Raw genomic sequence first — 24,754 nt, 5'->3', positions numbered from 1 at the left:
TCGATTTTTTCAGGTCGCGATAACTAAACTTGGAGCGCATAGTGAAGACCTTCCACCGGATCATACTGAGGATCAAACACTTTGAAATTCACCTCATCATCACACTGTAAGTACTTGGGGTCGTTTACACACGCGTATTCGGTCCCATGGCTATTATCGTAGACGACTACTCCATACTCGGAATGGGACTCAGAGCTGTATGCCTTTTCCCAGGGAGAAGCTTCAACAAACTTGGCAGACGACCCAGAAAAACGGCCCTTGGTCCTATACACCCGGTACCGGACTTTGGCGTTGGGATAGTATACGTATCGGATACTGACAAACAACTGGGTGGAATCACTGGTTCCAGATCCACAGTTGACTGTTCCCCCAAACGAACGAGACGTAGAATACAGTTTTCCAATCTCACTGGAAACCCCTAAGCCAATGGTAAGGTTTGCGAGTCCCGGCAAAACATTATCGATAATGCTCAGAAGGCCGGCAGTTAACACATCCATAATATTGAGTGAATAACTAGCTGAAACCTGGAATCCATGCACATGCTCGAACGCACGGGAAAATGAGTTACTCTTCCTGATTTGTACCGAAGCAAGAGGACTGTGAGAATAAGCACACTTGGTGATGGGCTGGTTTAGAATCGATGCAGACTTTGGCTCTCCATAGTAGACCTCCCTCACAATTATGTTGCCTGTTTTCTTCTCCGTAGGATAAGATACCACCGAGAAGAGGGAATTACTTTCGGTCTCATTGATCTTGGCATAAACTTGGTCGGGCCTCTTGGGGTTTTTGAAGTAGGTGGACGTGATGAAATCGTCCATGGTCTGAAAATATTTAACTTGGTTGAAGTGGCTGTCGAGGATATAATGTCTCTTGGTGACGGGTTTGGGATCGTGAAAAAAGCTTGTGATGAGCTCTTTCCATGATAGAGGTGGTACCTGAGTTTGGTTCTCAGTGGCTGCAAAATTTGCCTTAACCAGGTTAGCGTTGAGCAAAGTGTCGTTAGTGGTTTTAATTTTGTCAGCGGTGGCTACTGCGAATAGCGATAAAAGCAACCATGAGACGTTGTGAAGGTGCATAGTTTTATTGGTCAGAACTTCACTGTAGCCTAAATTGAGCCTTTATATATTTGTGAGTTTCGCAGAAATGAGAGGGATTTGAGACAGAACAAAAATGAACCATAACAAATATAATCAACAGAAGGAATTACACTAGTCGTGAACACCATGATATACCAAGAGAAGACATGAGACTGGGGATAGAGACGTTAGGAGATAGGTTCTTAGGAATGGGTGGCTATAGTCTTACAAAATCTGTTACTAAAAACAATTTCATAACAGCTCTCATTCTCCCGGGCGGGCCTCCCACTACCAGCACACAACTAAGACCTGCTAGGCATTCTTCCCCTTTCAAAATGCCTAAGTGATAGTCGTGTCCTCCCAAGCCATAACATTAATTAACCCAATTAGGATAATTTATTAGACGCGTTGTGTGGAAAAAAATTATCGCGTAGTGCGCACTTGATATATGGCACATTTATCTCATTTGTACAACTCCAACATTCATCATGTCAAGTCCAACACGAAACCCTAGAAAAAGACAAGTAGATGAAGATGACGAGGTGTTGAGTGACCATTCATCACCCATCCCTTCGTCTCCACCTCTTCCCTCTTCACCCTCGCGGCCTTTTGAAGATGAAGAAGAGGAAATCCACGATGATATACAAGATTTAAATCCTAGTGACGAAGAAGACGGAGAGGATTTGATGGAGAACATTGAAGGTGACTACAGAATTAATGAGGCTCAAGACCAGTACGACTTGGGAGATGGAAACATCGATGATGAAGAATACGAAGAGTTGGACGCTGCCACCAGAAGAAGAATCGACAACCAGTTGAACAGAAGAGACGAATTAATGTCAAGAGGTGGCCGGTCCAGAAGCCAGGCATTTTTGGATGGAGACGATGATGGCGACGATGAAGGAAGGTTGGACCAGTACGGGTTGCCTATTCAAAGAAGAAGAAGACGTCAATTGGAAGAAGAAGGCGATGGCATGGACGAGCTCGAAGAAATTGACCCTTTCAACGAAGAGTTATCTTTGGAAAGCTTGAGTGACATTAAGGCTCCTAGCATCACCGAATGGATTTTGCAACCTGCGGTTTCTCGGTCCATTGCTAGAGAATTGAGATCTTTCCTCTTGGAATATACTGATGAGAAGGGTAGATCCGTGTATGGTGCCAGAATTAGATCTTTGGGTGAAGTTAACAGTGAATCGTTGGAAGTGTCTTACGACCACTTGGCTGAATCCAAAGCCATTTTGGCATTATTTTTGGCCACTTCCCCTGCTGAAGTGTTAAGAATATTTGACATTGTTGCCATGGAAGCCACTGAATTGCACTACCCTAACTATTCGCAAATTCACCAAGAAATCCACGTTAGAATCATCAACTTCCCCAACTTGATGAGCTTAAGAGATTTGAGAGAGAGCAACTTGAATAACTTGATCAAGATCAATGGGGTTGTTACCAGAAGAACCAGTGTTTTCCCTCAGTTGAAGTACGTCAAGTTCGACTGTCTCAAGTGTGGTGCTGTTTTGGGTCCGTTTATTCAAGAATCGCATACTGAAGTTAAGATTTCATTCTGTACCAATTGTCAGTCCAAGGGACCTTTAAAAATCAACAGCGAAAAAACCTTATACAGAAACTACCAAAGAATCACATTACAGGAAAGGCCTGGGTCAGTACCTGCTGGTAGATTACCTAGACATAGAGAAATCATTTTGTTGAGTGACTTAGTCGATACAGCTAAACCCGGTGAAGAAGTCGAGGTCACTGGTATTTACAAGAACAACTATGATGGTAACTTAAACGTTAAGAGTGGATTCCCAGTGTTCGCTACCATTATTGAAGCCAACTCGATCAACAAGAAGGAAATTTCAAACCAGAATATGAGTTTGTTTTCGGAAGAAGAGGAAAGAGAATTCAGGAAGTTGAGTCAAGAACGAGGTATCATCGATAAGATCATCTCGTCCATGGCCCCTTCTATCTATGGACATAAAGACATCAAGACTGCTGTTGCGTGTTCTCTTTTCAGCGGTGTTCCAAAAGACATCAATGGTAAGCATTCCATTAGAGGTGATATTAATGTGTTATTATTGGGTGATCCCGGTACTGCCAAATCACAAATCTTGAAGTATGTCGAAAAAATTGCAAACAGAGCTGTTTTTGCAACTGGTCAAGGTGCATCTGCCGTCGGGTTGACAGCCTCTGTCAGAAGAGACCCATTAACTAGCGAATGGACTTTGGAAGGTGGTGCCTTGGTTTTGGCAGATAAAGGTGTTTGTTTGATTGATGAATTTGATAAGATGAACGACCAAGACAGAACCTCCATTCACGAAGCTATGGAACAGCAAAGTATCTCTGTTTCCAAAGCCGGTATTGTCACCACTTTACAAGCCAGATGCTCGATCGTTGCAGCTGCTAACCCTAACGGAGGAAAGTACAATTCGACATTGACTTTATCACAGAACGTTGACTTGACAGAACCAATTTTGTCGAGATTCGATATTTTGTGTGTGGTGAGAGACATCGTGAATGAAGAGCTGGATGAAAGATTGGCGAGTTTCGTCATTGATTCTCATATGAGATCACATCCCAACACTGAGCTTGGTGATGATTTCATGGGTGAAGACGATGAAGTTATGGAAATCGATACTCCTAGTAAGAGTTCGAGACAAAGACGTCTTGCCGAGGTCAACAAGCAGAAAGAAAAGGAAATTTCTCCAATCAGCCAGGAATTGTTAGGCAAATATATTGCTTATGCCAGAGCCAAAGTTCATCCAAAATTACACCAAATGGATATGGACAAGGTTGCCAAGGTATATGCCGACTTGAGAAGAGAATCGCTTGCCACTGAGTCCTTCCCTATCACGGTTCGTCATTTGGAAAGTATTTTGAGAATTGCAGAAGCATTTGCCAAGATGAGGTTGAGTGATTTTGTCAGTCAAAGTGATTTGAATCGGGCCATCAAGGTGAGTATCGATAGTTTTGTGGGAGCACAAAAGGTGACGGTACGGAAGAAGTTGCAACGTGCCTTCATGAAGTATACATTGCCCACCAGGAGGAGCTAGACGCTTATGGAGAGCGTATACGAATTAAATGTGTAATATAGATTGTGATTTAGGAATAAATGTTAGCGATAACAGTACGCGTTTTTGAGGCTCCAGAAAAAAGTACGCAGCTTCAATGTTAAACTTGGACGAGTAAGTATCCACCCAATTGAATATACCGAGCGCTTTATACTAACCTTTGACCAGTACAATCGAGCGTGTCAAGGAGTGCAAGTTAATTCCCGAAAGGGATGTGGAAGAGTTATGCAATAAGATTATTGAAATTCTCATTGAAGAGGGAAACGTGCAAGCCCTAGATACACCTATAACCATTTGTGGAGATATCCATGGGCAGCTCCATGATTTGTTGACGCTATTCAAAACAGGTGGCGAGTGTCCGTCTACCCAATACCTTTTTTTGGGAGACTTTGTGGATAGAGGATTCTACTCATTAGAGAGTTTTCTCTTGCTTATGGCGCTCAAAGTGAGGTACCCTGACCGCATCACCCTCATCAGAGGCAATCATGAGACCCGACAGATCACAACTGTCTACGGGTTCTACGACGAGTGTCTCCGCAAGTATGGCAGTGTCAATGTGTGGAGGTACTGTTGTGAGGTGTTTGATTATTTATCCTTGGGAGCGATGATAGGCGGTCAAGACGGGGTTTTCTGTGTCCACGGGGGCTTGAGCCCGATGATAGATCAGATCGATCAGATCCGTGTGATCAATAGGAAACAAGAAGTTCCTCACGAAGGGGCCATGTGCGATTTGCTTTGGTCGGATCCAGAAGATGTGCCCAGTTGGTCGATTTCCCCTCGAGGGGCAGGGTTTTTATTCGGGTACAACGAAGTCAAGAAGTTTTCTCACACCAACGGCGTCTCGTTGATAGCTCGGGCCCACCAGCTTGTAATGGAAGGATATAAGGAAATGTTTGATAAGAGATTGGTAACGGTGTGGTCTGCTCCTAATTATTGTTACCGGTGTGGGAATATTGCCCTGGTGCTAGCCATCGATAACGCATTGGGCCGACAGTATAAGGTTTTCGAGGCGTCCACCAACCAAGAAATCTCTTCTATCCCTTCCAAGAAGCCTACCATTGATTACTTTATTTAAGGCTACATGTACTTGAAATTTGAGGGCTGGTACTGTAAACTCAAACACCGTGGTGTTCCACTGTGTTAGGGAACAATAACCAACCCTCGCAATTCCTGACACGAAATGCCTTTTTCTGCATCCGTCCTTAACAACTATGAAATTTTAGGCGCAGAATTATGAACCACGCCAGGTTCGGCAGCACCACGAACCACGTAACAGTGCAGCACAGGGCTTAGAGGAGAGGACGTGTTTATATGTCAGTTAACAACAGGAGCTTAAAATAACTTTCACCCGACAGTTCGGATCTAATGTTAGTCTCCGCTCTGCAGGTGTTTGCCCAGCTACCGGCCGTTAGCAATTGTAAGGACGAGGTTAATCCGGAACTCAAATATAAGAGACAGGGCTGAAAATCTGGCTGTTGACAAAATATAACAAGGTCTGAGGTGCATGAAGGAGAGGAATACATGCAGGTCTAACTCAGGATTTTCGCTTATTTTATTTTTATTTTATCATCTTGATTTCAAACACTGGTGACACTTATATAGCGATGGTGAACAGGAAGTTTTTTTCAACGGCTTGACAACTTTGTTCAACTTCTACACTCGTTCAAAATCTTACGGTGACGTTGAAAAACGTGTGAATCAGGCATCCGGGTCCTACTTTTCCTTTGCATAATCCAAGTACTAGCATTCACTTGAATAAAAGCAGCATCCTTGATTGAAAATCTGCCACACCATCATGAGATTGTTTATTTCGATATTGTTTGCCCTCCAGTTGATTTTTTTCGTTCATGCTGATGCCACCACAACCACCAACACCTTGGTGTGGGCCACTGGTACCATCTCGGGAAAACTTACAACGTATCAATCCATCTACCGCCAAAAATTCACCCTGATGTACGAGGAAGTGTCGTCGCCGGTGTCGGGATCCATGGGGTTGGGATCACTTTCTGGGCAGGTGGGACAGATCAGAACATACGATCAGACCACCATCACGGCCACCAACGGGGCCAGCCCTGGACGTAGCCATCCATCCATCTTGGCAGTTTCAGGTAGTACCCAAGGCTTAATTTTTTTACCTCTCTTGGCAGGTGCTTTCCTCTTGTGTATGTGAGCTTCAAGCATCTACATCTACACCCTATTCATCAAGACACAAGACATAATAGCATGAACCAGTTAATAGCATAGATTACCTATATACAGAAATCATTGACTGAACCAAATGGTGTGAAATTGTAGGTTCGGGTGCGTTATTTAACTGCAGCTTCCGCGCGGAACCCGATAGATCGGCGCAGCTTGACACAATCAAAACCGCATTAAGAAATATGGATATTTTTTAATTACCAAAGGGCTGGTGGAGGTTCGAGAAGTGTTCAAGGGTTAGGCACCTGGAGTTCGAAAGTATGTGGTGGTTACAAGGTTTCACCGCTGGTCGATTAACCTTTCAGAAGTATCCGGAGACCCGCACCCGACTTCCTGATAAGGCTTGCAACAACCGTAAAATCTTGGTATGAGCAAAAGAAAAGAAATACACTTGGTGTGATAAGCAAATAAACAAGGTATACAGGTGGGGGTCATGATCCCTACCCCTCCAAATCTTAATAACCCTTTTCCGAGAGTCCAAACCTAGAGTTTAGTGGATGATGCAATCATTGAGAGCAGCACTCATTGGATATGCCGGTCTCGCCTGGAACACGACCCCGAATAGGACACCTGGTTGTGCCCTACTGCTATAGCGTAGCCGGAGATCCTCATTCTGACATCCAGGAAAAAGTATACCCATGGGGGGGAACAGATGTCACGTGCGCAGCCTGGAGCCTCCCAGCAGCCTCCCAGCAGCCTCTTGCTGCATATCACGTTTGTGGCGCACCACAGTTGGCTAATCGCATTTTGGTGAAACCGCCTGCGACAAAACCCCCTTCATCACCATGGCAGACCAAACCATTGACGAGCCCGACATCCCCGAGTTCAGCTCGGCCACCATCTTCCAAGGGTCTATTTCCCTCGAGAACAAAGGGTCAGTTGCCCGAGACCACGTATGTTTTTCCATTCAAATACCTTCTACCCTCAAGTTGTATACTAACTCAAATAGATGGCCAATGAACGAACGTTCCTAGCGTGGCTCAGAACATCGCTCTCCTTTATCACCATAGGCATTGGTATCACTCAACTCTTCAAGTTGCTGAGCAATTCAAAGGTGAAGACCTCAGGTAGGTTTGTGAACCTTGACATTCCCGATGCTGATCGGTTCCACAAATATGGTAAGCCATTGGGTGGGATTTTCATTGCCTTGGGCATCGTCACCTTACTTCATGGGTTCGTGCGGTACTTCAAAGTGCAGCACCTTCTCATATACAATTATTATCCTGCCACTCGAAAGGCATTGGCTACATTGATAGGGGTAATTTTGGCGGTATTGGTGACGCTTTTGGTGGTGGTGATTCGGGAATATTAGTGTGTAATGATAGCAAAAGCAATAGATAATACTGATTAGAACCGCATACGAGGCACTAGGTGGTGGATGTAGATGTGAATGTATGGGTTGCAAGTCAAGGGCGCGCGCCCTATAATCTCGTGCGCGTATGCCCCAGTCACGCTGCTTGGCCCCCACCAGGGAACATGTCGTGCGCCGCCGCCATATTTCCTCACGCCCCAAGAAAATCCACCATTTAAAAATTTTAATCGCCCATACACATATTACTAAGACAAAATGGTATGTTGAAACGGTTTAATATAATGAAGCATTTGGATATCCTGATAAACTACGGGATATCTTCTGAGAGAGAGAAGAGTGGGATGTCGTCCATACCCGTTTCCCCCAAAAGAATAGCTGTACTGAAGTGATGATCCGTCAAGTCCAAAGTTGCGTGAATGATGTGTTAGTAGCCACATCTTCCAGTTTCACCCCAGTGGAGATATGACCACTAGAAGACCCACTTCGTGTCGTCATATGAGTCCGTTGTATCCTGATGAACGGTATACCCCAAATTTCGTGACTGTATTTCAAAATCCTTATTTTCTATTCCCACCCAGTCTCTCAGTATCTGCTGTCGATAATGTCACAAACCTGTTACTAACATCTTTCTAGGGAAAAGTTCACGGTTCTTTAGCTCGTGCTGGTAAAGTCAAGTCTCAAACTCCAAAGGTTGAAAAACAGGAAAAGGCCAAGAAGCCAAAGGGTAGAGCTTACAAGCGTTTGTTGTACACCAGAAGATTCGTTAACGTCACCTTGACTAATGGTAAGAGAAGAATGAACCCAGGTCCATCCAGCCAATAAGCGCATTAAGTTGATCCTTTGAAAACTTTTCATGTTACATTAGTCTCCACTAATAATTTTATATAAATATAAAGATATTATTCAATCCATTGAGGAATTAAAAAGTATGAGTACACTCGAGCTCTGATTTCGGCAGTTTCATCGTCCTCTTCAAACATCGGCTTCCATATCACCAAGTCATTTTGCACGCTCTTAAACTCATACTGCTCGGCAGTCTTGAAAAACTCTAGGTCGTTTGACAAAAGGCGGGGCCGGTGAGGGCTGAAAACCACAAACACCTTCCCGTCTCTTTTAAGTAAATCCCGACAATCCTGTAACAACTTCAAGTGTTCCGTATGATTGAACACCAAGTCCAGAAGAATGATCAAGTCGAATTTTTCATCCTCCAAAACCATCTTCTTCTCTTCCACTCCATATATCCCAGCCTTTTCACCTCCCCAGATGTACCCCCTGACTTTGACAGCCTGTGGACTTAATTCTTGACAGTGGTCGACGTTGTACTGAATATTTTCAATCAAATCAGGATCTGGATAGTCTGTACAGATAACTTCTGAAGCTCCGTTCAAGCCACAAATCAACGACGGCAACGCAGCGGCAGCCCCAAGCTCAAGAATCCGCTTACCGCGGACGAGCTCTTCTGCGTGCTCATCTATGTAATTTGCTGTGTATTTGCCTGCGTTCCAGAGGAGATGGCCCCAGAGCGGAGACTTGCCCACCAAGCGCAAATTGATGGTGCTAGGGGCTTTAGTGGTCACCCGCTCATACAAGGCAAAGTGGTGTTCGGCGGCCGGGGGTCTGAAGTCCGCAGGCTCCTCGAACATCCCCAAGTCCAAGATCTCTTCTTCTTCAGACATGGTTTGCAAGTGCGGTAGAGGTAGAAAAATATCCCATCGCGAATCTGAGATCCCACAACCACCATGTCCCAGATAGCTTTGAATCGGCTACCGAAGCACATGCAACTGTTCCTTCGAGTGTATGAGGCTTGCATAATCAAGCAGAGTGACACAATGAACTCGAGTGTTCGAAATCACCGTAATAACAACAATGCCCAATTTATGAGAAATAAGGTTATCCATAACCGACTACAATTAACGTCACAACACTTTCTGAGGATCGAACAACAACTCATACGGCCACTTTTCCTGAAGCACCATCCTTTGGACAAGCTTGAGAGCTATGACGTGGAAGGCCTCTTCAAAGATGAATATAACAGGCACAAAACTCCTCAATTAAATACAAAAGACAGCTCCAATGAGCCTATCCTTGCTCGAATACCGTCATCTTCGTCCATAACAACAGCCAAACATTCAAAAGCCTACGGAAATATGGCCAACTCGTTTGCTGCTCATTTTTCTCCTCGACAATTCATTCCCAACTCCGTCACCCATAGAAACATCTTCAGATGGTACCAACGACTTCTCCAATATTCGCCCGTCACCATCTTTTTGAAACAGAAAAACCGGCTACTCTCCGAACTGTCCACCAGTCAGATCAATTTTCCGTACCGAAACCTCAAGTACCAAATCAAGGCCCTCAGTAGTAAACACGGGAGTAAGAGAAGCTACCATTTAACAGAACTTATTTATTACGACACTCTTTCGCTTGCCATCAGGAGCCGGGAGCGTGGGTATACGGAAACTAAGCCTCGCATCAAAGACTGGCCATCGATTAACATTGAACACGATGAGTTGTGCAATAAACTCTCGTCTTCCAAAGACATTGAGATACTTCACAAGGGAACCCGGTTTGAAGGGCCCGAGTCCGATATCTTCGAACAGTTCCCGGTGAAGGAAACAATCGGTGAGCTAGAGCAGACTTCAATCGCAGATGTGTTCCCCTATGACGTCTCATTCAATGATTTGTATATTCTCACCATCGAGGCTCCAGTTCTCGGTGACAGCCATGAAGAGTTGATGAGAATATTGCGGGCCCTGGAATCTGAGTTCCAGATTTTTGCCGTCAGGCTTGACCTCACACAACAGCTCCTTTTACTGAGCTTCAAATCGTCTATGAAACCGTCTGTGCAAAAGAATGTAGACTACAAGTACGACGATTTGCTTGAGATCGCCAAAAATGCCAAATTGCATTCTAACATAGACGACCTCATCCAATTTTTCGCAGAACAAGGGTCGACACGGGTGGCTCTTAACAAGGCCCAAGACAGCCTCTACCTTCTTGAAAAATAACCCTCTTGCATATATCTATAGAAAGGCTACATCGCATCTATTCGCACGGAATTTCGCAACCTGTTAAAACTCATTCAGAAACAATGGCTATGTATGTGTATGGCAAACGCATCCGACCCGAGCGCTTGGCGGTGCTCGTGGTGGCAGCTGTGGTATTCACGGTATACTTATACGTGTACAGCCTACCAAACATTCTACCAGAGGTGGTGGATGACAAAAAATCACTGGTTGTGCTGTTACCCCGTCGTCAGGGCATTGACAATATTGACCAACAATTTCTTGAGTACATGGACTCTAAAGTGACCAAATGTCCCGACTATACCAAATACTCTGAGCTATCACATGAGCCTTTCTCCAAAGGACCCTTGAAGTACGCATATATGAGACCTGCTCCCAAATGTCGGACTTTTGTTTCGTCAGCTGTGGAGTACGTAATTGATGATTTGAAGAAGAAATTGAAAGACGAGGACTTGGGCCGGTTGGTGGAGAATTGCTTACCGAACACGTTAGATACCGCCATTTTATGGCATGTTCCCACGGGAGAGAAAAACACAGCAAAACAGGTTCCAACACCCCAAACCTTTATTGTGACAGGTGACATCCATGCCGAGTGGTTGAGAGATTCCGCTCGTCAAATGTCAGCGTACCAACCATTTGTCAAGTACGACACAAAACTACAGGAGTTGATTAAAGGTGCCATCAACACCCAGCTGTTATATCTATGGAACTCTCCGTATTGCAATGCATTCCACCCACCAACAGGGTCTGGTATTAAGAAAGGCAATTCGGCTATTGATAAGGTGCATCCTCGTCCCGATTGGAGACATGTATTTGAGTGCAAATACGAATTGGACTCGTTGGCATCGTTCTTGACGTTGTCCAATGAATACTACGCTAATTCAGGTGACATGTCTTTTGTGAACGACGCTTGGTTACAAGCATACAATCAAATCCTCTCCGTGTTGAGAAGAGAGTCGTCGCCAACTTTTAACCAGCGAACGGGCCTGGTGTTACCATTTTACTATACCTTCCAAAGAGACACCAATATTGGAACTGAAACGTTACCATTGGCAGGAACTGGAAACCCTGTTAACTATGGTACCGGACTTATCAGGTCAGCCTTCAGGCCTTCTGATGATGCCTGTATTCTCCAGTTCTTCATCCCGGCAAACATGCACATGTTAACAGAATTGAAGACATTAAGAACCCAAATTTTGAACGAGAAATTACATGTGGATTCTAAACTCGATATCAATGCGATGATTGCTACAACAGATACAGTTATCAAGAATGTCGAAATTGGTATAAATCAGCACGGGATTGTCGACCATCCGATATTCGGCAAGGTTTATGCTTATGAGGTTGATGGGTACGGAAGTTCGATATTCATGGACGATGCCAATATCCCATCGTTATTAGCTGCCCCAGATATGGGGTATATTGAACTAGAAAACAAAGTGTACCAAAACACCCGGAAAATGCTTCTTTCCAAGAACGGGAACCCATACTACTTAAAAGGAAGGTACTTTAGTGGAATTGGAGGGCCGCATATCGGTATTAACAATGCTTGGCCAATGTCTTTATTGGTAGCCATGCGTACCACCAATGACGATGAGGAGATCTTGAGAGATTTGAAGCTTGTTATGGAATCCACGGCAGGATTAGGTTTGATTCACGAGAGTGTACAAGTGAATTCCAGGGGTGGTAATGCTTATACACGAAGTTGGTTTGCCTGGGGCAATTCCGAGTTTGGAAAGACTATTTTGCATCTTGCGAAGCACAAGCCGCATTTGATATTTAAGGAAGAGTACCACCAGCCTTACGACATAGACAAGGTGTTGCAAGAGTTCCAAGCACAGCAGAAGTAATGATGCACATCTAAAAAAGAGGTATGCCACAAAATGATATGGCTAAAAAATTGCAAAGGTAATATACATTTATTTCGTAAGCTTAACGTCTGATATACTGAGCAATGTTTTCAGCAGTCTTGGATGATGTCGTCTTGGAAGTAGCTTCAAGAGCAGCTTGGTATCGAGACTGTAAGTCAGAATCAGTATTACTATTAATCTCGGAGTTTCTATCTTCAGGGAAGGTGTATTCTCTTTGGGGCTCGTCTTCATCCCTCAACACTTCTCCATTGTATTCATCCTCTTCTTCGTCTTCCAAATCAGATAATACTTCGCCGTCGTTCGAAGCGGTTTTACCGTTCTTGATCTTCAAGTCTTTCATCAATGAACTTAACTGTTTTGCCTGTCTCTTCTTCTCGTCCTCTTCTTTCTTCTTTAAGATCCGTTCTCTTTCTGCCTTATAAAACTCGTTGTATTCTTCCACCTTGTTGTCAATAGCATCCATGAAATCGTCGAATCCCGCCCCGGTATACGAGCTGACACCAACAACATCCAAAGTGGAGTAGAACTCTTCCAACATCAAGGACATCGAGTTCACAAGAGAAGACATATAACTGGACCCGTCTTCACTATTCATATCCTGGTCTTTGTTGATGGCAATTTGGAACGTTTCGAAATCCTTCATCCATTCTTTAGCAAACTCAGCGTCTTGGGCATCGGTTTTGTTGAATACTATGATCATGGGCAATTTGGTTTTATACAAAATCGAACATGCGTATAACATGTTGGACATGAAAGTGGTGGGTGATGTGTTTCTTGGAGTGTCAACAATATAGGCGATGACGGTGGGGAAAGTCGACGCAAACGCTTCGGTGATGATGGAACCACTGGCAGACCAAATAAAGCATTCGATTTGTCCTGGAGTATCCACAATGACATTGTTAACAGATTCAGAACGTTTTTCCACTAACTTGATCACCTGGTCGATCTTAGTGGAAAACAAGTTCAATGAAGTGACGATTGCCCCGTTGGGTCCCAAATTGTACTGTTCCATTACTTGTTTGTATTTGATAGAGTCTCTAATATCGATGTTGGCACCATAGGGAATTTTCAACACTGCTGGATCTAGGTTAATCACATAGGGAGGAGTGTTTTTAGAATGTAAGTGAGCATTCAATCTTTGCATGAACGTGGTCTTTCCAGACCCCGCCATTCCAATACATATCACAGTTGCTGGACTCATGTTTGTAACCGAATGACAAAATTTCGAAAACGAGATGCGATGCTTACTTATATATTTCCGCGCATTAGCCTACACTTACAAATCGGCTGCTAAAACTCGATCTATAATGCCATCATAGATAGACTCGTGGGACAAGATTTGAATGTCTGCCGCCTCCTTCTCAAAGATCTTATCGACTTTTGGGGCTCCAGGAGCTCCCAAGTTTGGAAGTTGCTGATTTTGTTGTTGCAGATTGACAAGCTCATCAGCAGCAGATGAATCGTTCATGATTAATGAGTAGACTGGTTTCAATCCCATCAAGTTGACAAAGTACCACGATATCAGTGATACGTACCGGACGTTCAAATCTGGAGTCACGATTCCCTGTTGTAGCATGCTTTTAAAACTGTCTGTGATAGGGAAGGGCAACTTCATGATCACAAACCCAGCAAAAAAATAGTTGACCCACGCCATGATAAGCGTTTGTGGAATGTAGTTCATCATATTTCCCTTTGCCATTTCCATTAATGCATCGGCCGACCCGGGGTCTGTCAAGGGGTTGGCAGGGGCATCACTGGAGACGTTCTTGTTAGCAAAGAACTCACTAGACTTCAACTGAGTAATAAAGTACTCTTGTCTGACGAGAAACTCGTCCCGAGTGAGCACTGAGCTACCATTCTTGAATGACGTGGCTCTCTTCAAGAATTGCCTAGTTGATTGTTAGTATTCAAATTCATCAGTTCAACACAAGATCACACATACTTTTCTCTGTTCTTCTTGAACTCCTCTAATTTGGGATCAGATTTAAGGAGAAGGGTGACATTAGACCGAAGTAGTCCAACAACCACCATCACCACTGAAATGGGAAGGAGAACCCAGTATTTCAATTGGGGATCCAATACTAATTCGTCAGGCACCATGAGGTTTGAGAAGAAAAGTTGGGCGCGCGATTGTCTGAATATTACTTTCCAAAAGAATGGGATGGTTCGGAGGAAATACCGTGAAATCTACACCGGTAACACAAGTACCAGAGGGAAATCCCCAGAAGTTTCTAGAAGATCTTCCACCCAAGTTCGAGGACCAAGGAGATGTTCCAGGTGATGCCAGTGACCAGTCGATGTACGAAGGTGCCCTCAGTCAAGTGAGGCTTGCCGATGTAAAACCACTGACGTACATTGGAATGCCGTGCTTTCGAGAAGCCATGATGACCGGGTTCCAGGCCATGGCGGTGCTAGGTGGGGTGACGTTTTTGATCCATAAGAACCCCAATAAATCGTTGAACTGGGGTGTTTGCGGATTTTTCTTAGGAAATATCGTCGGGTGGGAGCAGTGCCGGTCGATTCGAAGAAAGTCGTTTGAGACCGTTGAGAAGGCTAGGCAGGTGAAGCAACAAAAGAACGAACAGAAGTGGGAGGATAAAGCTTCCAATACCAAAGACGAGAGACTCGAGAAATGGAGACAAGTCCAGGAACACTACGAGAGTAAGAAGAAGTAGATAATGTACATAGAGCACCGCTTGTTAGGACCGTCAATACACAGGCGTCGTATCGTCCAGGTATACATTTCACTAATTCTTGTAAAGTACCTATTGGTGCACCTGTGAAAAATCAAACGCATCGGCCTCGGGTCAAAATGCGTGAGCCATGCTCACTCGAAATCTGGAGAAATCTGACAAACCTGTACAACTCAATACACGATTATGGATGGCCACAAAGCCAACATTGTTCATGTGCTGCTGAGAACAAACTTAGTCAACTTACCTTCAAGACTAGGCAACCTTCTTGCCAATGCAAACATCAAGGTACAAGACGTGATTGTGGAAATTGTTTGTAAGGGCAAAAGCAGTTACACTGGCTGGTCTGGTTGGAATGCCACGAGTATTAATTCCCTTGAAATCGACTCGATTTTGGCCAAGAGTTTGTCTTTGGCTGAGACAGAGCCGGTGGTGATCAACTTGAAGGTTAACAACTTTGAGACTCGTCAGGTCAACTTGGAGCCAGTTACTTCTTCTGATTGGGAGCTTGTGGAACTACATGCACAAACTTTGGAAGACAAGCTTTTATCGCAAACTCGATGCGTTTCGTTGAACCAGGTTCTTGTAGTGTACCCAAGCCTGACGACTTCGGCCAATTTGGTGGTGACCGACATCGGAACTAAATCTGTCAACTTCGCTAAGCTTTCCCCAGAATGTGAGGTTGCAATTGCACCAAAACCACGTGTGAAAAAGAGGTCTGGGTCGGTAAAGTCAGCTAAATCGTCACGAACAGACAAGTCTGGTGATGACTATATGAATCTTCCGTCGGTGTTGAAGAGATCCATCCCTCTTCCTCATCAATTGTACGCAGACTTACCTGAATACGCTGACACAAACGGCTATGAAGTGTATGTGAACTTCAAAGAGGTGGCAGGAATATTGAAGCGGGCAGAGTACGTGGCGGTGTCTGTTATACCAGGTCCAAACTCCAAGAAGAACCATACACCAAAACAAGAGAAGTCTTCTCCAAATCTACCAGGCTCATCTGAGAAAGAAGCTAAGGAAACGGTTCCTTTAGAGGAAAACAAAAGAGTAGTGGCCCGTCTTGTCAACTATCCAAAATCTCCTGCTAATCATGTGGGAGTGTCGCGGAAGTTGGCGGTAGCCTTGTCGGTTGAGTCCAATTTGGGGAGCATTTTGGTGTTGAAACCGTCTATTAAACAAACCCAGAAATTACCCTCTACATTCACGATCTACCCCTACATCACACAGTCAAAGAAATCCAACCAGGTCAACATCAACTCATCCGAGAAGAAGGAAAAGGCTTCGAAATTGGCGAAAGCCATTGAGTCAATTTTGCTCAGTCAAGATTCTTCCCTATACAAATCTCCCATCACTAACTTCACAAAATTACCCATAATTCCCAATATTTTGCCTAATGGTGGGATGTTGAAGTTTAAGAGAAATGATGATTTAAACGCTTGGATCAAGCCATTGCACGGATCCGACAAGAAAGGTCCTTCCATCGAGATTGATGAGGAGTTGCTTCGTGCTGCTTCTTTCATCGAGGAAACAAAAGTTGAAAAGCCCTTATCTGATGCGATTGGCTTTGAGTCTATGATACAAGAAACTGTTGAACATATAATTATCGATAACAATTCTGGGATCTTGGTCCATGGGAATAGTGGAAGTGGGAAGACTCTTGTACTCAAGCACATCTCACAGCAGCTTGAGAATCTACACGGGTATCACTGTAAATTCATATCCTGTGAGTCTATAATGAACGAAAACTTCAATCTGTTAAGCACCAGTCACTTCAATAGGTGGCTTCAAGAATGTACTTGGTACAAGCCGTCGGTGTTAATTTTGGACAACCTTGATAAGCTTATTGGTGCTGAAGTGGAACATGTAGACTCCTCCAACTCCAAGAACTTGGCGGAATTCTTGGTGTCTCAAGTGCAGAAGATTCACTGTCAACCAAATTGCAACTTTTCGATCTTAGCATCTTCGTCTTCCAAAGAATCATTAAATGGATTCTTGTTTCTGTCTCATTTGATTGAGAACATCCTTCATCTTTCACCTCCAGACAAAACCACACGTTCCAAATTGATTGAACACTATTTCAATAACGACTTGGGATGCAAAATCGGGTTTGACGTGATGGAAATGGTGGCAGAAACTGAGGGATACTTGCCCAATGATTTGAAAACGTTGTGTGACCGGATTTATCACGAATCATTGTTCAATCAATCGTCTGCAATTCTCGATGACGAAGTTTCTATTACTATGGAGGATTTTGAGAAAGCTTTACAAGGATATACTCCATTGAACTTAAGGGGGGTAAAGTTACAAAAGTCATCTATTAACTGGTCTGACATTGGAGGGTTGAAAGAAGCCAAAAACATATTGTTGGAAACCTTAGAATGGCCCACCAAATATGCTCCTATCTTTGCTAACTGTCCTTTGAGACTCAGATCGGGAATTTTACTTTACGGTTATCCAGGTTGTGGAAAAACATTATTGGCAAGTGCCGTTGCCGGTCAATGTGGTTTGAACTTTATCTCCATCAAAGGACCCGAGATCTTGAATAAGTATATTGGTGCTTCGGAACAGTCTGTAAGAGAGTTGTTTGAAAGAGCACAAGCTGCCAAGCCGTGCATTTTGTTCTTTGATGAATTCGATTCCATTGCCCCCAAGAGAGGACACGACTCCACCGGTGTAACTGATAGAGTGGTTAATCAGATGTTGACACAAATGGATGGTGCAGAAGGATTAGATGGTGTCTACGTGTTGGCAGCTACCAGTAGACCCGATTTGATCGATTCAGCATTATTACGTCCCGGGAGATTGGATAAGAGTGTAATTTGCAGCATGCCAGACTACAACGACAGATTGGATATTCTTGAAAGCATCACCGCTAAAATGGACTTAGAAAATGGTATTGATTTGAAGGAGATTGCCTTACAGACAGAAGGGTTCAGTGGTGCGGATATGCAAGGGTTGGGATACAACGCGTACTTGAAAGCGGTTCACGTCAAGCTTTCGCAAGACGAAAGTTTGGAGCAAATGGAGTCCAACACTCCTAATAGCCAAGAACTCGACTTTTTTAAGGTAAACTCTGAAAAGTTGAAGAACGCCAAAATGAGACCAGCTGATAGGCTAAAGATTTTACAACAAATTGAGGAGCTATTTGGAAACTCTAAGGAGAACATGGACTTGAAGGAGAAAAAGAAAAACAGTCCACTGTCAGTGGTACTGATTTCCCATGAAAATTTTGTCGAGTCTTTGAAGGAGACCAAACCATCCATTTCTGTCAAGGAAAAGCTCAAACTCGATATGATCTACCACGAATTCGTTTCAGGAAGAGACGGAAATATGCCTGATGGTTCGGCTAGCAACGATATTGGTGGAAGAACTACTCTTATGTAAAAGTAGCAGAATAAAAACAGCAGGCAAGAGCAAAATTATAATGGCTGGATGCAATAGTCCCATAGAAAATATGGATGGAGCTACCAAGTGAAATATATTTTGGAGGCCCAAAAGCTACCTTTAATATCCAAATGCGCTCGGGTACGGGCTGATATTTATAGTTAGTCAGCAACTCGATAGATATAGCTAATGGTGGTTTTGTTAAAGAGAATACTTTGTATCCCAGGAGATTTCGTCTTTTTTTTTTGCACTTCATATCACCATCTGCCACGGTCCCTGGTACAATGGCTCTTGCTGGAATCTTGAGTATATTGGAAAGAACACAAAACTTCCTCATAACTGCGTGTGCAATCAATAGTTATGACCAATCACAATGATAAACCACCTCTTCTTAAAAGTAAAAAAATACAACATCTAGTTCCAGCGGTGGCCGAGTTTTGAAGTCCTGAAGAAGGATATGGCTGCAAAAAGAAAGAGCTCGCACTCAGGTTCGAACTAAGGACCAACAGATTTGCAATCTGCTGCGCTACCACTGCGCCATACGAGCTACATTCATAATGAAAAATGAAGCTGTTTTTCATGAGTATGTGTTACTCTTGAAGGGCTATTTAAGACCATTAAATGGCTCACTAGGACTAACCAGTGCCATAACTATCCTTTAAAATCCGTGGAAACGTCGCACAAATTCTACTATGTCATAGAAACTTTGTTCTCTTATATTCGATGCGTCTCTCAAAGTCGCGTTAAATTTCACGCTAAACACCAACATGTTTGGAGACCAAGCAAATAAGCTTGTGTTGGACGCTCACCGAACGTCAAACCTTCCCGAAATAACACTCTACCAGTCCGACTTGGTGGACGACATCGTCAAAGAAACTAACGATTTGGGCAGGGATGTCGATTACATTACTGAACAACAAAGAACGAATCCAGAAGGCACCTCAGCTGAACAAATAGTAGCTCTTGAGTGTCAGTTGTTTGTGGCCCGATTGTCAATGAGAAGAAACAAGCGCTGCTTATTAGCCCATCAGAAACTTCGAGCTGACAAGATGAACGAATTTGCATGGCTCAACATAGATCCTTCCGATTCCAATAGTACTCCCCAACCATCGCTTACAAAAACTGGTGCTTTGGGATCCAATTACACAACTCGCATGATATTGGACAACTTGAGTAACCAGGAACAAGAGTACTTCAAGCAGTATCTGCAACTCCTTGTCGATATGAAATCGAAGTATGTTGACATTGACCTCAGCGGAGATCTAGAGCCTCCCACGAGCATATTCATAGATGTGAGGGTGTTGAAGGACGGGGGAGAGGTGCAGACGGAGTATGGAGTGTTCAACTTGATCAAGGACTCACAGTTCTACGTGAGAAAATCCGATGTGGAGAGGTTGATTCAGCAGGGGTATTTAGAAGAGTTGTAGGTTCATTCCGTTGCATTAATTGTACTATAATATAAGTTAATTGTGAGACTGGGGTTGTGGAAAGGAGATTTACTCTTCCATTTCGACGTCAGAGATTCCGAATGTTTCGACATCGGCTTCTGGTTTGACAATGGGGTCAGGCTCATCGGTGTCATCAACACCATTTTTTTCTTCTGGCTGTTCTTCTTTGACAGGCTCTTCTTCAACAGGCTCTTCTTCAACAGGCTCTTCCTTGACGGACTCTTCTTCGACAGTCTCGGGTTCAGGCTTAAACTTCTGGTCCTCTGTAGGTTCTTGTGGGATGAGGTGGGTCAAAAGGTCTATCTCTTCATTCAACCTGCGTTTTCCCAACGCTGTGTTTTTCTGATCAACAGGTATGGGGAGTATCATCACCTGGTCTTCATTTTTGTCGAATACACCGGTGTTGTCATCCATGATCTTCACCTCTTTTCGGAGATTTATTGCTATATCGCTGAGGGTTTGATATATAAGTCTGGTCTGGGTTTCTATGGTATCTTTGGCATCATCGCTGTTGTTTGACGGAGTGGAGTATCTGTCAAAGATATCGGACATGTATCCCAAGAGGGACACGATGCTGGAATCGATGTCGTTCAATGAATCCAATCGCTGTTGTATGAATTGGCCATTGGACATGTTGATGTTGAAAATGCGAATTTTACACATTTGACCCTAGGCGAGTAAGCTAGTGATGTTAACTATTTGCTGAGAACAAGTTTGTGCGGAGAGATTTAAAGAACTAGCCGGGTCCAGTGGTAGTTTTTGCGGTGAGATTATTAGAAATTATTAGAGTCCAGTAGGGAAATTATACATTTTTAGGACGGCCATATATACGAAACTTATGCCTGCCCACTCATAAAAAGGCCCTTGATGCTTCTGATATCATTCTTGGTATCCACCACCAAGTTGCGCTTTTTTCTATGTTCGCTGTTCGTTTCCACCGTGTACAATTCGTCGTAGTCAAAGATCTTGGTGTCTATTTCGTGCTGGAACAGCTTGACAGTTTCCCTGGTGGACTTGTAGTGGGGCATCTCCAGAATGGTATATGAAGTGCACCCTGATAAAACATCATTGAGCTTGCGCAATTTGCTCAAAAGCTTCAGATGGTTTAACTTATCGGTCTTTTCGAGCTCTTCCAATTGGTCAGCCGGTGATAATTGTTTGAGCCTTCTGGCGTACGAAGCGTCGGTTTGGATCATCGCATCACTAAACACCTTCCCATGCCTATTAAAGCCCACAATGGGAATATGGTCCACCTTGCTGACGAGAAGCAAGTACAAGTCTCGAAGCTTGTGGCGGTATTTATCGAGCATCTCGAGTCGTCGAGAACATGTCAACTCAAGGAGAGGCTTAATTCCAATGTAGCTGACCACATAAATCAACACAAGTAAAATAGCAGATGAGTTGGTGAGTTGGAGCAAGTATACAAGAAGACGTGACCTTCTATGGCTCGACGTATATATGCTGGGGTCGAACGCTGTCTCGGGTATGGTTAATTTTGGGATTGACATGATCTGTCAGTGAAATATATGGGGAATTTTATCGCTTGCGTGAGCGTGAAAAGTGAGATTTCGCAAATTTGCACACCATGGGCATCAACCTAGCCCTAACGAGAATAAGTAGGCTTCTACTGATTTTGGGAAACCCCCATGTCAGCAGCTACAAGTCTATTCACATAGCAGGGACAAATGGTAAGGGTTCCACCGTGGCCTACATTTCCTCGATTCTTACCGCTTCTCGCATCCGCAACGGGAGGTTCACCTCACCGCATCTACTTTATTATAACGATTGTATTTCCATAAACAACGAAACATATCCATTGGGAAAGTTCCACGAAGTGTCCGAGCTAGTAAAGCAGCAGAACAAGATACACGACGTAGGGTGTACGGAGTTCGAATTGTTGACGGTGACGGCATTCAAGATCTTTGAGTTGGAGAAGGTTGAATATGCGGTGATAGAAGTGGGGTTGGGAGGCCGGCTCGATGCTACCAACGTGTTGGAGCCATTTGGTGGCCAGCATAAGGGTGGTGTGATTGTCTGTGGAATCACCAAGATCGGTATTGATCATGAGCAGTTTTTGGGATCAACATTGAGCGAAATCGCTTCTGAAAAAGCAGGCATAATCAAAACCGGTATTCCTTGCGTAGTGGACGGGACAAATAGTGAAGAGGTCTTGGAGACCATACGACAGAAGGCTGCTGAGTGTGGGAGTACAGTGCATATTGTGAATGGAACAACGAGTTCTTCCTTTTCAGAGTATACTCAAGAACAGGTCCAAGATCTTCGTTCAAAGTCGCCATTAAAAGGAAACTACCAGCTCCAGAACTTGAGTGTGGCTCTCAGGTTGGTAGAACTTCTCAAGGCCAAATTCAGTAGTCAGATTACCAAGGAATCAGTTGCAAACGGTGTCGCGAGCGTGGTATGGCCGGGACGGCTTCAACTGGTGCGGTACAGAGGAGTGGATATGCTTATCGACGGAGCCCACAACGAGAGTGCGGCCCAGGAATTGGGCACATACTTGCAATCGTACCGAGACGAAGAAGGGTTAATTATGGTGGTAGCGTTGAGTAAGGGCAAATCGGTCGAGAATCTCGTTAAGTATATTGCCAACCAACAAAAAGACTCGATTATAGGCACCAAATTCTCCCGTCCTGAAGGTATGCCGTGGGTTTCTTCTTACGGGGTGGAAGAGGTGATAATGGCTGCGAAACCGCATTTTAAAGACGTGATTGAGTCTGACGATAGTCAAACCGTGCAAGATATCTTGGACCGTATAGTTGCCCTCAAGGCCCAAGGCGACAGCCGGAAGGTGGTTGTGTGTGGCAGTTTATATCTTTGTTCTGATGTCCTCAGACTTGTAAATAGTTAGCCATGGCTCGAAAATGCATGTAACAGACGCGAATGAAAAATTCACTTTACTACTAAATGGTTGTGCTATCTGAATTCGAAAGACAAAGACAGGAGAATATCCGTCGGAACAAGGAGCTTTTGCGCCAATTGGACCTTGACCTGATCCATGACTCGATCGCGCGAGAGGTTCCTGATGAGAAACCCAAACTGGTCAAGAGAAGGAAGCCTTCTCCCAAAGTTAAACAAGAGATAGAACCTTCAAGAAGATCAAGAAGAATAGCCGGGATCAACATGGAGAACACGGAGGAGGTGCAGAAGATGAGGGAGGAGGAAGAAGAACGTGACCGGCGGCGAAAGGAGATGGAGAGGCTCAAGCAGACGCGTTTATATGGAGACTTCCAATTGCTTGATCTCATCACTGATAGGAAGGGCAATTTAAAGTTTGAGGACAAGGTGCTTGGGGCCACGAAATCTGACGGTACCAATGATCCTTCTGTGAAATTAGAGACAGAAACAGCTGAAGAAGTTCTTGACATCAGCAGTGACAATGAGGTGCTCAAGCTCTTCCGGGAATTGGGTGACAAGATGTCAGCAGGCGACTTCTACGACTTGATCCGCCGGTCAGACTTGGCGTACACCGACAAGATTCTACAGGCCAAGCGCAAGGAGTTTGACGAGTTGAAAGTGTTGGAGAAATTCGATCCCTTGGACATCAAAATCACCCACCAGCGGATCACCTCACTCAACTTTCATCCATCCACAACCGGTCGGGTGATAGCCGGTGGGGACACCAATGGAAACGTCGGGATCTGGGCGGTGGATGCGCTGGGAGATGATCCCACCATCTCGATTGTCAAACCTCACGGGAAGTCAGTGTCCAAGATCTTGGCTCCGTTCAACGCCCCGTCGCAGTTCTTAACGGCCTCGTACGACGGCTCGGTGCGGCGAATGGACTTGAACAAGCTCGAGTCGACAGAGGTGGCGTACTTGAACGATCCGTACGAATCTAGTGATTATCCTCTCGGAGTGTCTGATATCAACGTGTGTATGGACAACCCCAGCATTCTTTATATGACGACGCTCTCGGGGAATTTCTACCAGCACGACCTCCGAACCAAGTTCAAACTCAATGGCAAGCAGTTGTTAAGGCTTCACGATAAGAAAATTGGGTCTTTTGCAATCAATCCAAACGCGTCGCACCAAATTGCTTCTGCTTCATTAGACAGAACTCTTCGGATCTGGGACTTGAGAAATGTGGGGGCCGCATCGTGGTCCGAGTTCGACACCAGCCCAAGCCCACATCCCTACGGAGCGTACGGGTCTCGGCTCTCTGTTTCATGTGTGGATTGGAACCTTGAGAACCGCATTGTCTGCAATGGCTACGACGACAATATTTGTATTTTCGACTTGAGCGGCAACAAACAACAACCGGCGGTGACACAGTGGAGCACAGACTACCAGGTACCAGGAAAGAAAACCCAAAAGCTGGAGGAGGACGAAATACCTACGAATCTTGAACCTTTTACCAGGATAAGGCATAACTGTCAGACAGGCCGGTGGGTATCGATTTTAAAATCCAAGTGGCAGGTGGCACCCGAAGATGGGGTGCAGAAGTTTGTCATTGCCAATATGAACCGAGGGTTCGATATCTACGACCAAAAGGGCCAGATATTAGCACACTTAACGGGACTGAATGTGGGCGCTGTTCCCGCCGTGTGCTCGATGCACCCGACTCAAAACTGGTGCGCGGGTGGCAGCGCCAGCGGGAAAGTTTACATGTTTGAGTAACTACAGTGAGTAAATGTACAGATATAATCGATTAAT

At 44.4% G+C, this 24,754-nt stretch overlaps 18 protein-coding genes and 1 non-coding gene across 19 annotated transcripts; 12 read left to right on the top strand and 7 right to left on the bottom strand. All coding sequences in view use genetic code 12, as the record gives it.

The window, feature by feature from the left end:
- Nucleotides 1-23: 23 nt before the first annotated feature.
- Nucleotides 24-1,076, bottom strand: PSN45_001553 (uncharacterized protein; the record flags this gene model as incomplete). The annotated part of the gene is made up of 1 exon (XM_066157682.1): nucleotides 24-1,076. The coding sequence occupies one exon, from the start codon at nucleotides 1,074-1,076 to the stop codon at nucleotides 24-26; it is 1,053 nt and encodes a 350-aa protein (XP_066013779.1).
- Nucleotides 1,077-1,564: 488 nt separating this feature from the next.
- Nucleotides 1,565-4,126, top strand: MCM2 (MCM DNA helicase complex subunit; the record flags this gene model as incomplete). The annotated part of the gene is made up of 1 exon (XM_006689826.1): nucleotides 1,565-4,126. The coding sequence occupies one exon, from the start codon at nucleotides 1,565-1,567 to the stop codon at nucleotides 4,124-4,126; it is 2,562 nt and encodes an 853-aa protein (XP_006689889.1).
- A 115-nt stretch (nucleotides 4,127-4,241) lies between these two features.
- On the top strand, nucleotides 4,242-5,219 carry PPH3 (phosphoprotein phosphatase PP4 catalytic subunit; the record flags this gene model as incomplete). The annotated part of the gene is made up of 2 exons (XM_006689827.1): nucleotides 4,242-4,258; nucleotides 4,313-5,219. The coding sequence occupies 2 exons, from the start codon at nucleotides 4,242-4,244 to the stop codon at nucleotides 5,217-5,219; spliced, it is 924 nt and encodes a 307-aa protein (XP_006689890.1).
- Nucleotides 5,220-5,939: 720 nt separating this feature from the next.
- KRE1 (killer toxin resistant protein) lies at nucleotides 5,940-6,388 on the top strand (the record flags this gene model as incomplete). Its single annotated transcript, XM_066157681.1, has 3 exons — nucleotides 5,940-6,222; nucleotides 6,292-6,306; nucleotides 6,384-6,388. 3 exons carry the CDS (start codon nucleotides 5,940-5,942, stop codon nucleotides 6,386-6,388), a joined length of 303 nt encoding a protein of 100 aa, XP_066013778.1.
- A 740-nt stretch (nucleotides 6,389-7,128) lies between these two features.
- PSN45_001549 (uncharacterized protein) lies at nucleotides 7,129-7,655 on the top strand (the record flags this gene model as incomplete). Its single annotated transcript, XM_006689829.2, has 2 exons — nucleotides 7,129-7,236; nucleotides 7,293-7,655. 2 exons carry the CDS (start codon nucleotides 7,129-7,131, stop codon nucleotides 7,653-7,655), a joined length of 471 nt encoding a protein of 156 aa, XP_006689892.1.
- A 255-nt stretch (nucleotides 7,656-7,910) lies between these two features.
- On the top strand, nucleotides 7,911-8,477 carry rps30a (40S ribosomal protein S30; the record flags this gene model as incomplete). The annotated part of the gene is made up of 2 exons (XM_066157680.1): nucleotides 7,911-7,913; nucleotides 8,289-8,477. 2 exons carry the CDS (start codon nucleotides 7,911-7,913, stop codon nucleotides 8,475-8,477), a joined length of 192 nt encoding a protein of 63 aa, XP_066013777.1.
- Nucleotides 8,478-8,554: 77 nt separating this feature from the next.
- EFM7 (Protein N-terminal and lysine N-methyltransferase efm7) lies at nucleotides 8,555-9,331 on the bottom strand (the record flags this gene model as incomplete). Its single annotated transcript, XM_006689830.1, has 1 exon — nucleotides 8,555-9,331. The coding sequence occupies one exon, from the start codon at nucleotides 9,329-9,331 to the stop codon at nucleotides 8,555-8,557; it is 777 nt and encodes a 258-aa protein (XP_006689893.1).
- Nucleotides 9,332-9,484: 153 nt separating this feature from the next.
- On the top strand, nucleotides 9,485-10,663 carry PSN45_001546 (uncharacterized protein; the record flags this gene model as incomplete). The annotated part of the gene is made up of 1 exon (XM_006689831.1): nucleotides 9,485-10,663. The coding sequence occupies one exon, from the start codon at nucleotides 9,485-9,487 to the stop codon at nucleotides 10,661-10,663; it is 1,179 nt and encodes a 392-aa protein (XP_006689894.1).
- An 83-nt stretch (nucleotides 10,664-10,746) lies between these two features.
- PSN45_001545 (uncharacterized protein) lies at nucleotides 10,747-12,531 on the top strand (the record flags this gene model as incomplete). The annotated part of the gene is made up of 1 exon (XM_006689833.1): nucleotides 10,747-12,531. The coding sequence occupies one exon, from the start codon at nucleotides 10,747-10,749 to the stop codon at nucleotides 12,529-12,531; it is 1,785 nt and encodes a 594-aa protein (XP_006689896.1).
- An 82-nt stretch (nucleotides 12,532-12,613) lies between these two features.
- On the bottom strand, nucleotides 12,614-13,753 carry NPA3 (GPN-loop GTPase 1; the record flags this gene model as incomplete). The annotated part of the gene is made up of 1 exon (XM_066157679.1): nucleotides 12,614-13,753. The coding sequence occupies one exon, from the start codon at nucleotides 13,751-13,753 to the stop codon at nucleotides 12,614-12,616; it is 1,140 nt and encodes a 379-aa protein (XP_066013776.1).
- A 75-nt stretch (nucleotides 13,754-13,828) lies between these two features.
- Nucleotides 13,829-14,652, bottom strand: PSN45_001543 (uncharacterized protein; the record flags this gene model as incomplete). Its single annotated transcript, XM_006689836.2, has 2 exons — nucleotides 13,829-14,441; nucleotides 14,495-14,652. The coding sequence occupies 2 exons, from the start codon at nucleotides 14,650-14,652 to the stop codon at nucleotides 13,829-13,831; spliced, it is 771 nt and encodes a 256-aa protein (XP_006689899.1).
- A 56-nt stretch (nucleotides 14,653-14,708) lies between these two features.
- On the top strand, nucleotides 14,709-15,227 carry COX20 (Cytochrome c oxidase assembly protein cox20, mitochondrial; the record flags this gene model as incomplete). Its single annotated transcript, XM_006690375.1, has 1 exon — nucleotides 14,709-15,227. The coding sequence occupies one exon, from the start codon at nucleotides 14,709-14,711 to the stop codon at nucleotides 15,225-15,227; it is 519 nt and encodes a 172-aa protein (XP_006690438.1).
- Nucleotides 15,228-15,431: 204 nt separating this feature from the next.
- Nucleotides 15,432-18,635, top strand: PEX1 (Peroxisome biosynthesis protein pex1; the record flags this gene model as incomplete). Its single annotated transcript, XM_006689837.1, has 1 exon — nucleotides 15,432-18,635. One exon carries the CDS (start codon nucleotides 15,432-15,434, stop codon nucleotides 18,633-18,635), a length of 3,204 nt encoding a protein of 1,067 aa, XP_006689900.1.
- A 475-nt stretch (nucleotides 18,636-19,110) lies between these two features.
- On the bottom strand, nucleotides 19,111-19,182 carry PSN45_001540. Its single transcript has one exon. It is a non-coding gene; the product is annotated as a tRNA-Cys (tRNA).
- Nucleotides 19,183-19,402: 220 nt separating this feature from the next.
- On the top strand, nucleotides 19,403-20,062 carry PSF1 (DNA replication protein psf1; the record flags this gene model as incomplete). Its single annotated transcript, XM_006689838.2, has 1 exon — nucleotides 19,403-20,062. One exon carries the CDS (start codon nucleotides 19,403-19,405, stop codon nucleotides 20,060-20,062), a length of 660 nt encoding a protein of 219 aa, XP_006689901.1.
- A 69-nt stretch (nucleotides 20,063-20,131) lies between these two features.
- MED11 (Mediator of RNA polymerase II transcription subunit 11) lies at nucleotides 20,132-20,716 on the bottom strand (the record flags this gene model as incomplete). Its single annotated transcript, XM_006689839.1, has 1 exon — nucleotides 20,132-20,716. One exon carries the CDS (start codon nucleotides 20,714-20,716, stop codon nucleotides 20,132-20,134), a length of 585 nt encoding a protein of 194 aa, XP_006689902.1.
- Nucleotides 20,717-20,919: 203 nt separating this feature from the next.
- Nucleotides 20,920-21,591, bottom strand: PSN45_001537 (uncharacterized protein; the record flags this gene model as incomplete). The annotated part of the gene is made up of 1 exon (XM_006689840.2): nucleotides 20,920-21,591. One exon carries the CDS (start codon nucleotides 21,589-21,591, stop codon nucleotides 20,920-20,922), a length of 672 nt encoding a protein of 223 aa, XP_006689903.1.
- A 77-nt stretch (nucleotides 21,592-21,668) lies between these two features.
- Nucleotides 21,669-22,949, top strand: FOL3 (folylpolyglutamate synthase; the record flags this gene model as incomplete). The annotated part of the gene is made up of 1 exon (XM_006689841.2): nucleotides 21,669-22,949. The coding sequence occupies one exon, from the start codon at nucleotides 21,669-21,671 to the stop codon at nucleotides 22,947-22,949; it is 1,281 nt and encodes a 426-aa protein (XP_006689904.1).
- A 56-nt stretch (nucleotides 22,950-23,005) lies between these two features.
- On the top strand, nucleotides 23,006-24,718 carry PSN45_001535 (uncharacterized protein; the record flags this gene model as incomplete). The annotated part of the gene is made up of 1 exon (XM_006689842.1): nucleotides 23,006-24,718. One exon carries the CDS (start codon nucleotides 23,006-23,008, stop codon nucleotides 24,716-24,718), a length of 1,713 nt encoding a protein of 570 aa, XP_006689905.1.
- Between the last annotated feature and the right edge of the window lie 36 nt (nucleotides 24,719-24,754).

Source organism: Yamadazyma tenuis, chromosome 2, assembly GCF_029203305.1.
Source record: "Yamadazyma tenuis chromosome 2, complete sequence".
NCBI classification, from domain to species: Eukaryota; Fungi; Ascomycota; class Pichiomycetes; order Serinales; family Debaryomycetaceae; genus Yamadazyma; species Yamadazyma tenuis.
Note: the sequence above shows the minus strand (reverse complement) of the source record. Positions and strands in the feature narration are given on the sequence as shown.